This window comes from Vipera ursinii (assembly GCF_947247035.1).
Source record: "Vipera ursinii genome assembly, chromosome: 16".
In the NCBI taxonomy this organism is placed as follows: Eukaryota; Metazoa; Chordata; class Lepidosauria; order Squamata; family Viperidae; genus Vipera; species Vipera ursinii.
Window position 1 is genome coordinate 5,816,416 of NC_139529.1, and position 11,060 is coordinate 5,827,475.

The 11,060-nt window shown below is 46.1% G+C and overlaps 1 protein-coding gene across 2 annotated transcripts in view; it reads right to left on the bottom strand.

The window, feature by feature from the left end:
* The window catches only part of EHMT1 (euchromatic histone lysine methyltransferase 1), a 50,109-nt gene extending 39,049 nt beyond the window's left edge, over nt 1-11,060 (bottom strand). For both annotated transcript variants that reach the window (XM_083375033.1, XM_083375032.1), the window contains exons 1-4: nt 10,184-11,060; nt 7,172-7,259; nt 4,760-5,310; nt 1,733-1,892 (exon numbers count right to left, since the gene is read on the bottom strand). In XM_083375033.1, the coding sequence (XP_083231159.1) occupies nt 1,733-1,892; nt 4,760-5,310; nt 7,172-7,250 (790 nt within the window). In that variant the 5' untranslated portion in view covers nt 7,251-7,259; nt 10,184-11,060. The remainder of the gene's footprint in view (nt 1-1,732; nt 1,893-4,759; nt 5,311-7,171; nt 7,260-10,183) is intronic.

Below are 11,060 nucleotides of genomic sequence, written 5' to 3' on the forward strand. Positions count from 1 at the left end.
TTTAACAAACAATAATAGAGAACAGTTACTTATCATAAACAATATATTAATCACTTAATAGCCTTCTCCTTGCTAGCAGATAATTCAAAATTACATGCCACACTCCTTTCTCTCTAATTCGTCTTTCTAGCCACTGATAGAAATTATCCCATGTTCTAAAGTACACCCAGTCTTCTTTCTTTTTTATCTTTAAAGTCAATCTATCCATTTCTGTACACTCTAGAATTTTCTTAATTAGTACTTCTTCAGCTGGTTAAGTTTTCATTTCTCCAGGGTCGGGCAAATACAATTCTTGCTGCCGTTAGTACAGGTAGTATTAGATATCTGCAATCTTTCTCATAATTGGCTCCTACTATTCCTAACAAAAATAACTCTGCTTTAAACAGGTTCTTAAGGCAGCTTCTGCTAAGATTCTAAAAATCACTGCCCCGTCACACACACACACACAAAGGGAAAGCACCAAAGATCTAAGAGCAACTGCTCTCCCGATTGTTCGGGATTACAACTGCCGTCGGTCTTCGGATTGGATAGGATAGAATTTGGGAGCCCTGAGGTCAGGTCCCTGCCATTCCCAGGGGAGAAGGAAGCGGTTCCTTGGGGATTTAATCCCATTTATATCTCGCCCTTCTCCGAAGACCCAGGGCGGCTTACACTCTAAGCACAAATCAATGTGCTTAGCAATTGAAGAGGTTTCTATATTGTTCCTCGTTTTTCGCTCTGACATATCTGCATGGGTTTTGGGGAGGGGGGGAATGAGCCCCCCCTTCCAGGACCATGTGGTTGGGCTAACCCCACCTGTTTACCAAGGTGAGAAGCAGTTTGTTATCACCTTCACGCCAGCGGATTGGTTCCTCCTGCATTTGGGGCGTTGGGGTTAGGGTTTGGAGAAATGGGGAACGAGCTTTATAAGGTTTTGGCGCGGGAACTTCAGATTCCGCCCGACTTCTCTGCAATCACTTTCTCTCAGTAAACGATCGGTGGGAAATAAGGTTAGTCCCAAGAGCCGTGCTTTCCCGAGGAGACAGTTGAGGCAGGACAGTGACACACGACCGTGCAAGGGACTTATATAGATAGAGCTTGGTGTTCTGTACCAGCCTACTACCGGCCCTGCAGAAAAGGCAGGGACAACCCTTTTACAAAACGGCAAGAGGCTGGAACTCAGCCTACCAAATTTATTGACATAAAAAAGAGCAAAACAGAAACACGAACCATGAAACAGGAGCGATTCAAACGGTTGCCTTCAGCAAACCAGCCCTCCCACACATTCCCCTTTTAAACAGTTCAAGGCGTGGCTTCTCTTTGCCTCCTTCCGAGGTGCCCCATCGCCTTCCTCTGTTTACTCCTGATTGACTGCCTCCTGCGTCGGGCATCCTTGAACAGGGCCAGCTGTGGGTCATCTTCATCCACGCTGTCAGGCTCACACAGCTGGGTCTGCGTCGTAACCAGATGGGAGGGGCCTGGCTCAGGGCTCTGCGGAGCCTCAAGGCTATCCTCAGCAAGCTCTCCAACCACCCCCCTCCTCCTCCTCTGAATCGTCTGACCCAACTGCCGAACCCACAGGCTGACCCTGAATCACAACACTTGGGAGGTTAAAGATCTGGAAGGACCCCCAGATCCCTTTCTCTCCAAGTCAAGGATGGAGACCCAACCTCTTCTCTTCTCGAACCGTTCCACTTCAAGGAGCTCTCTAACCCTTGGCTTTTCTTTTTCTCCTCCCCCTTTTTTTTAATACCTGTCTGTGATTTTGAAGCGGCCACGTAGCTCTGATTCTGAGGTAGAGATGAGTGAAGGCCGGGGAAGGAGGACAAGGAAGTCGGCTTTCCAAATTCCAGAAGAGCCTTGCTGCCGTCTTCCTTGGGCGTTCTCGTTTCTTTGGGGTCTTTGTTGGTATGCTGAAAAACAGAAGTCGAGAAGGACCCTTTTTTTAGGTTTCGCAAGAGGCAAGGGACGAAGAGTGGGAAATGTCTACGGAGCTTTCTCGGTCATCCGGGACCGTGTGTCAAGTTTCCGACGTATAGGCTTTTCAAGTGACTCGGAGGCACTGTTTACCTTAAAAGTCCTTTATTCAGCCTCATAAACCGGCAAATGCTTGCTCGAAGGAAGCTGGCATCTGAAATCTCCGCCCCCTTGCACAATAGATTACAACAATATATTACGACGACTTCCCATCGCCCTGTGTGCTCACACAGAGGGTCTCCTCAGGGTGCCGTTGGCCAGACAATGTCGGCTGGCGACCCCCAGGGGGAGGGCCTTCTCTGTCGGGGCGCCAGCCCTTTGGAATCAGCTCCCCCGAGGACTTCGGATGGCCCCAGATCTCCGGTCCTTTCGTCGCGACCTAAAGACATACCTTTTCCAACTGGCCAACCTGGACTGACGTTGGGGGTTTTAATCATGTTTTTAATTTTTACTGGTTTTAGTGGGGCTTTGTAAAATTTAATTTCTTTTCATATTTGTATTCATTGTTTTTATTGTTGTTCTCATTGTTGTTAGCCGCCCTGAGTCCTTCGGGAGATAGGGCGGCATATAAGTCCCATAATTAAATTAAATTAAATTAAATTAACACAATTCTCCACCTTTCTAATTTTGTCATTAATCATATTCTCCAATTAATTTAAAGAATCCGTTTCCCTTCAGTTAGAAAACCCACCAAGGTCTTCATCTTCTTTAGGTTCAGATGGCCTTGAAGGTGCAATCCTACGCGTCCCCCCTCCCAACCTTAAACTAAATCTCTTAAAGCAATACACAGGTTTAACATATGAAATGGCTGCTTCTTCACCTCTTGTCAAGCAATAAGATTCGATGTTAGCTCCCCCCGCCCCCAAAGGTGCTTGTTTTTTTCAGGAAGCAACTGGACTGCCTTGTTTTTTTCTTTGAAGACGTTTCGCTTCTCATCCCAGAAGCTTCTTCAGCTCTCTGACTGGAGGGTGGGGAGTGCAAGGATTTGTACTCTTTGCAGACCGCCGGTCATTTGTCTTCTTTTAGAGAGTCGTTGAGGCCACTTGGAGGTCTCCATGTGTCCTCGGGGTCACCTGAGTAGTGCCAATGTGCTTGGGGCCTGAGGACACGGGTTAAACTCCCAAGTGGCCTCAATGACTCTCTAAAAGAATGCAAACGACCAGCTGAGGACGGCGAATAAAACATATGGCTTGCTAACGTGATCGGTTATAAATAACTAAAAAAAAAAGATTTTCCAACCACCCAAAGCAGCCAAGATGGAATCTTTTGAGATATCTGATCAAGAGAACGTTTTTGACGTGTTTTAAACGTTACGGTGCATTTCAAATAGGTTCCAAGCTTTACCTGGACATTATCTTTAGCGGAATTATCCGCAAATATCTTCAGGAACAGTTACTAAAATGGCTCACATTTCCCTTGCATTATTTAGATTTGCAAAAAGAAAAGAAAAAAAATCAGACCTCTAAACCTGCAAAGGGTGTATCAGAATGCCTGGATATCTGAATTTTAGAATTGCTAGAAATATAATTCCTTGTGCATTCTAGGAATAACCTAGAATAAGGGTTGCTGAATTTAAAATTGGCTTAAATAGTACAGATATTCCATTTGCCCAATGTGACCTCCATGGCGTAGGTTATTAATAAAGGTTAGCCCTCAACCTATGGCCATAATGGAGCCTGGAATTTCTTATTTCTATTTTTCTTTGTATTTTATTTATTTTATTTATTTATTTTAATCCCATTTATATCCCGCCCTTCTCCGAAGACTCAGGGCGGCTTACAATTTAAGCACAAACCAATGTGCTTAGCAATAGCCTTCATTCTATGTATATGCCTGCTTATTAGGGCTTTCGCCCCTCCCCCAAGCGGCATTATTACAAAGTCAGCTTATTGCCCCCAACAATCTGGGTCCTCATATATTAAATAAATAAAAAGGAATTGTTAGAGAAACCATTTCTTTGAGGGCTTTATTTTTTTTAAAAAAAAACCCAAAAAAGGGCAATCCTGAGAAATTTCCCACCGTGCAATCTGGTGGGAAGCCTTTAAACTTACGGCTTTGCAGAACAGGGCAGGCAATCAATACTCAGAGCTTGCAGGCAGCATACGCTGGAGGCTGAAAGACAGCCTATGAGGACAAGAGGTTAAGGAGAGAGAATACCTATTTAAAATCCCGCCTTGCAATGTTTTTGGCTGCTGGGAGGTTAGAATCCCTGGCTGTTCCATCGCAAACGATCTGGAGATCCATTCAAAGGGGCTAATCGGTCCCTCTCTGATCAGATAGATCTAGCAACTTAGCAAAGTCCTTGCAGCAATTATTTTGGGTTCTACTCTGGTCGTAACTCATGGATTATCAGCAGCCCTGGTGGTTAAGAGGCTAATTCTGCCAACTGTCAGGACTCAGCCTTCCCTCCTTCCAAGGTTGGTAAATTGAGGACCCAGATTGTTGAGGGGCAAGAGGCTGACTCTGTAAACCGCTTAGAGAGGGGTGCAAAGCACTATGAAGCGGTATACAAGTGCTATTGCTATTGCTCTATCTGCTTGTCTGTCTGTCTATCTATCTATCTATCGAGCCCTAGTGGTGCAGTGGTTAGAATGTGGCATTGAAAGCTGACTCTGCCCACTGCCAGCAGTTCGATCCTGACCGGCTCAAGGCTGACTCAGCCTTCCTTCTTTCCGAGGTCAGTAAAATGAGGACCCAAGATTGTTGTGGGGCGAGATGCTGACATTGTAAACTGCTTAGAGAAGGGTGTAAATCGCGGTGAAGCGGCATAGAATTCTAAGTGCTATTGTTATATACACATTACCAGGTGAGATGGAGACTTGGGCATCGTCTTTCGGGCTCGGTGGACCTTGATCCCGCCTGTTTTTTTAGCTTCTGGGTCTTTGCTGCCCCCGTCTCCAAACTTGGCCGGGAGAGCACCCTGGGCCTGCATAAAAGGGCCAAAAGTTCTCCCTTTGCTCCCACCGGCCGGAAGCGTCTTTGCGGCATGGCCCGGCAGAGAAGCAAAACCACTGTTCGGAGTCCTGACGGGCAGGTCCTGAGCCATCTGCTTGGGCAAAATGTACCCATTGCTGCCCATCACTGTGGTCTGGGTGAAGTCGTTGGCTTTGAGGTGGTTTGACTTCCCAGCATCCCCATCTCGTTCGGAAAAGCCGTTTTCTGCTATCCGGCTCAGTTTGGCCGCCGGGTCCCCTTGGCTCAGTTTTGCATTGTCCTGAGTGTTCTTGGCTACGCTGGGGTGGCCGTTGAATTCGCTGCACTCCAAGGAGCCGTTGGTCTCGCCGTCGGGAGCCATCTTGAGTTCCCCAACTTGCTTGTCTATGGCGCCATCGCTGGCGGCCATAGCATTAAATCCTAGAGAAAGAGAGAGAGAGAGAGAGAGAGAGATGAAAAAACATGAGGGCATGCCAAGAGGGAAGAACAGCAAATGTAGGCACCTGTCAGGCTCAAAAAATAAATAAATCAGGACCACCAATTAGGCTACAGCATAAATTTATTCAAGCCTAGACGCAAGAGTCTGGTCGACTCAACTTTGACCCTAAATTGGCACCAGATAAGAGTCAACGAGGGATGCGGTGGCTCAGTGGGTTAGGACGCTGAGCTTGTCGATCAGAAGGTCGGCAGTTTGGCGGGTCGAATCCCGAGTGCCGCGTAACAGAGTGAGCGCCTGTTACTCGTCCCAGCTTCTGCCAACCTAGCAGTTCGAAAGCACGTAAAAAATGCAAGTAGAAAAATAGGGACCACTCTGGTGGGAAGGGAACAGCGTTCCGTGCGCCTTTGGCGTCTAGTCATGCCGGTTACAGGACCACAGAGACATCCTCGGACAAGTGCTGGCTCTTCGGCTTTGAAACGGAGATGAGCACCGGCCCCTAGAGTCGGAAACAACTAGCACGCATGTGCGGGGGAACCTTTACCTTTACCTAAGAGTCAACGAAAATGACTCTTGAACACTCGTGTGAATGGGTTGATGGTGGGTTTAACTTCACTTCTCCCCCCCCCCCCAGCTCTGCCTGCTCTTCTCCTACTGCACCTGATGTAAGGGGAAGGGTTCACAATGGCAGTAATATTGGTAATATTAATGCAAGGAGTTGGGACTCTAATGGTACAAGGGACTGGCGAGATGTTTCATGACTCAAAAGTCAACTCCGCTTTACACACGGCTCTAAGCCAAAGTTGGAGGGTGTCATCATGTTTCTGAGTCACGCGTAAGTCACAAAGTCCACGCTTTGAAAGGCAGAATGTCTTTGGGGGTTTCTGTGTCTATGGACTGTAGCAGATAACTGCAAAGAAAAACCCCAGCCAGAGAACTGCACTTTCAAATGAGTAAGATTTTTAAACTACGAAAGCGTTTGGGGAACTTACTCCTAAAAGGATTGTATTCTTGTGCAGGTCAGTGTAAATGACAGCAAAGGCTGTGAGTTAACTCTCTCGGATCTAGAGCAAGAAGACCCAAAGGGTGCTTTTTTCACGAGGCAAGCGGACTTTCTTGTTTTTGTTTTCTCTGAAGACGTTTCGATTCTCCTCCCAAGAAAGCTTCGGAACTGAAGAAGCTTCCTGGAGGAGAAGCGAAACGTCTTCCGAGCAAAACAAGAATGTCCGGTTGCCTCGCGAAAAAAGCACCTTTGGGATAACCCAGACCTGGAGGACTGAGAACCTCTATAGGCACAAAGCAAGAAGATTTTGCTCGATGGGCTACGTCAGAAGAAGACCGAGCAGAATGCTGACATTTATACCCCACTGTAACTTTTAAAGTTCTGGAAGAGAAGACGCTGAGCTTGTCGATCAGATGGTCGGCAGTTTGGCGGGTCGAATCCCGAGTGCTGCATAGCAGAGCGAGCGCCTGTTACACGTTCCCAGCTTCTGCCAACCTAGCAGTTCGAAAGCACGTAAAAAATGCAAGTAGAAAAATAGGGACCACTACGGTGGGAAGGTAACAGCGTTTCGTGCGCCTTTGGTGTCTAGTCATGCCGGCCACATGACCACGGAGACGTCCTCGGACAAGCACTGGCTCTTCAGCTTTGAAACGGAGATGAGCACCGGCCCCTAGAGTCGGAAACGACTAGCACGCATGTGCGGGGGAACCTTTACCTTTACCTTATGCTTACACCGGCAACCTCTTAATTGGAGATAGAGAATCCGGGCCATCCAGTGATGAGGTTCATTGTTCTCCATATGCAAGGAAGAGGACAGCCTGGACCCAAAAAGGTGGACTCACCTTCTTCTTTACTGTTGGTGATGTCTTTCAACAGCTCCGTCTTCATGCAACTCTCTCGCTTGGTCTCTCCCTTACTCATCAGAGCTTGCTAAACGGGGGAGGGGAAAAAAAAGCTTAAGGTGTAGGAAATAGAAATAAATAAAGGATGCAGTGTTTGGGTTTATGAACTGGCAACAAGCACTGATGAAGAAGGTGCGTTTTAATCCCCAGGCCAGGTTCACAATTCATGAAGAAAGGAAGAGGACAGCCTGAACCTCCAAGATTGATGGATTGAGGGATCAAATTTACAGGCCACCCATCTTATCTCCTCTGAACTCAACTTCTTTCTTGCAGGGAATTCAACATCCGCCCGCCCACCCAAGTCAATATTCCTTTCATGCTTTAACCAAGTCATTGTTCCGTCTTACTCTACGCTATGATGAAATTTGGAAAGGCAAACTGGGTTCAATCCACAAGGTGCTTCAAAGAGGACCAAACTCAACCTAGCAACATCTTACAATCAATTAAGACGTATCGAGATGTCTGACTGTTTGGCTTCTGAGGGGGTCCTGGGTGCTTTTCTGAGCTTGGTGGTTTTCTTCTAGACATTTCAAGACCTTTATGAAACTTCCCCAAGCAAATGGCCAAGTTCAGAGAGACCACCCTTAGACAGTTCAACCCTGAGCTAACAAATAATTATCTCCTGTTGGTAAGATGCCCTACGTTATACTTCATCGTTCTATGCTCGGAATGTTTGAGTTTCAATTCTCTGTTGTTTTTTAAAGGAGGAAATAATGATGGGATTGTCAAAGGAGCAAGGATGATTTGGAAGGCCACCGAGATATTTGGGTTCTGCTGAGTATCAATACAGCAAGTTTTCAAAGGAGCACAGACACCGAGTCAGGCCATCCTAAAAATCAGTTCCCGTCCTTCCGCGCAATGTCGAATCAAGGGACAAAGGTTTCTGACACAAGAATATATTAGAATTAGAAGGGGTGCATCCCAAATTTCCAAAACCAATTATTTGGCAGAAAGTTCAGTTCAAAAAATGAGTCATCAAATGGAATCCTCAAACAAACACACAAGTCTCCCTTTATGAAGCCCGAGGTGTAAAAAAGAGTGGAAATTGAGAATCAACCCCTTCCACAGTTCTGGCAAAATATACATTCTTCCGGAAAGCAATTTTTTTTTTTACACAGGTAACTAAATCTTGATCTCCCCCCCCCCCCACCTGCCACACACACACATGGTTGGTGGTCCACAACCCATTTTTCCCATAAGTCTCAACTTTGGAAAACAAAGGACCGGATTGAACGGATGTTAACGGCTAAATTTGAGGATCAGAAGGACCAAAAGAGGAAACATCTCATTGGGTATGTAGGGTTACATGCTTTAAGGAATTTCATGACTACGTTTCATCCTGATAAGTTTCCCTTTTACCTACATCTGTCCCAAAAGGTTTGTTTTAACCAGTCTGTACTGGTTGCCCAGTAGCATATAAGTAATCTCTCATAGGGTGGATCGTACACAGCCACATAAATGCGTTTGCAAATTCGTTCTAAGAAACCCAGGCAATATTTAGATGAGATCAGGGCCTGGGAGTAAAAAAAAAAAAATTAAAAAAAAAATCCAACTCTGAACAAAGCAGATCCATTGTAAAGAAAGATTCCTTTCTCTAAAATCAGAATTAAAACTGATGGGATTCCCTAGGTTTCACCACGAGGATAAGTTTCAACAGAAATAGCACCGCTCAACCATCGGCATTTCCAAAATGTGTTTTGGGTAGATCATAATAATAAACCTTTATTGTCAAAGTACATGTGTACCTTGAAATTAGCTGAGCCTCCCCCCATGCTCTCTCCCCCCAACACACAGTGACAACAAACCCTCCATCCCACCACACCGTGTGAGCCAACTACACCACACACCGGCCTCCCAAGTCAATTCTGCATAAGTTCACAGAGATTATGTCCCATTTAAAAGCCTAACAGCCCACGGATAAAAGGTATTTTTCAGCCTGTTGGTACGGCTGGCTATATTCCTATATCTCCTACCGGATGGTAGGAGAATAAAGAGATACCGGTGTGTTTTTTAGGTTTTTTTTTTTTTTTAAAAAAAGCCTGCCCAGCCACATCATAAAAAAAACGAAGCCATTTTGTCTGATGGGTGATATGGTTTTTAAATAAGTTCTGTGAGCTCTAACAGGAATTCAGATAAGAGGCCTGAAAACCCTTCCCAAAACTGTCCAAAGCAAGCAACTCCTGTCTAGAGTCAAGAGCCAACTTGAGGATAGTGAAGGATTTTAAATTTCCGAAGTGACACATATCTTCATATATATTTTTTTTTGCCTGCCTTGAAGATTCTTTTAATTAGTCATATTCTGAACTCCCAACATCCTTGGGCCTTCAAATACCCCGCTAGTTTACCTTCCAGAAACCATACAAGGGTGCTTTGGCAAGTCTCCCACTGCTATATGTACATGACAGCCCTTGTTCCTACCCTACTCCCTTCTCTAGTGCAAGAAATGCCACCATTGCAATAGCCAAGCTTAGCCTGGGCGAAGTCCGTGCTCAACACAACAGATCCCCAAATAAAGCAACCCACAACAGATGGCCGTCTCGCTCTTCGACAAAAGAGAAAACCCACCATTTTCTCTGACCTCACTGACTTTCGCTCTTGAGACTCAACGTTTTCACTCTCGGCAAAGCCTTTCCAACATCCGAAGCTCAGCCTACCCCACCCTTTTTTTTTCTTTTCCCTTCTGCCAGGCACGTTACTCTGGATCGTCACCCAAAGACCCTGGCTTTCTCTTTCCCCTCTTTTAACACTCTCGGCCAGTTTCCTTCCCCCCCCCCAAAAAAAAACCCTCAACATCCAGGGTTGAAGTGGCCCCCACACACACCATTGGCTCTTTGTTTGGCAAGGAGAAAGACAGCCACAGCCACCAACTGTTCTCAGCAAGTTTTTTGTTTGGTTTTTTGTTTGGGGGGGGGGGTTAAAGCATTCAGAAAGCCACGCAGGGGGACAAATCACCTTGCTTCAACTCCAAGGAAACACACTCTCTCCCTTCTGGATCCAGCACACAAAGTGTAGGTCATGCACACCAAACAGAACCATGAAGAAGAACTCAACCCAAGAGTCATGGAGTCCCCCATGCACGGAAAACTAAGCCAGAAGCAATTTCTTTCTTTCTTTTTCTTTCTTTCTTTCTTTCTTTTTTTGCAATGGCCACCCAATCTTTCCCCCAACCTCAACGTGCTCCCAGCAATCCTAGCAGGACCTCCATCGTGGCCCACCCCCCTCCACTTAAAGGAAGAGAAACTTTTCTGAAGCTCAGCCTTCTCCCATCCCCAATCTATCGGCTTGTTGATTGGCAGAGAAACCTTATATCCAACCCTCCCAAGCAAAGAAATGTCGGCTTAGCGGCAGATCCAACAAAAGCCAAGAGCCAAGGTTGCTTCAGAATAAAAGCCTCCGTGCACTCGTTTCTTTCTCTCTTTTTTTTTAATTTCCTCCCCTTTTCCTGCAGCTGTCTGTCTCCATTCTCCTGCCTTAACAGCCCAGTGATTAATAACGTTCAGTCACTAGAGGGGTCTATGCAAAGGTGGAATAGTCAAAAGCCAAAGCGGGCATCGGAGGCTAAAAATGTATAAAGGACGGTTGCTGGAATTGGGTATGTCTACGTTGAATGAAGAGAAGGACCGGGGAGGTGTGTGTGTGTGTGTTTGTGTGTGTGTGACCTGACAGCAGGGTTCCAACATTGGAGGGGCTGCCCCAAAGGTGTGGGAAGGGGGTCAAGCTCTTCTCCCAAACACCTGAAGGAAGGACAAGAAGCAAGGGATGGAGAACTAATCCAGGACAAAAGGAATTTCCTGACAGTGAAAACAATTAACCAGTGGAATGGGTGGCC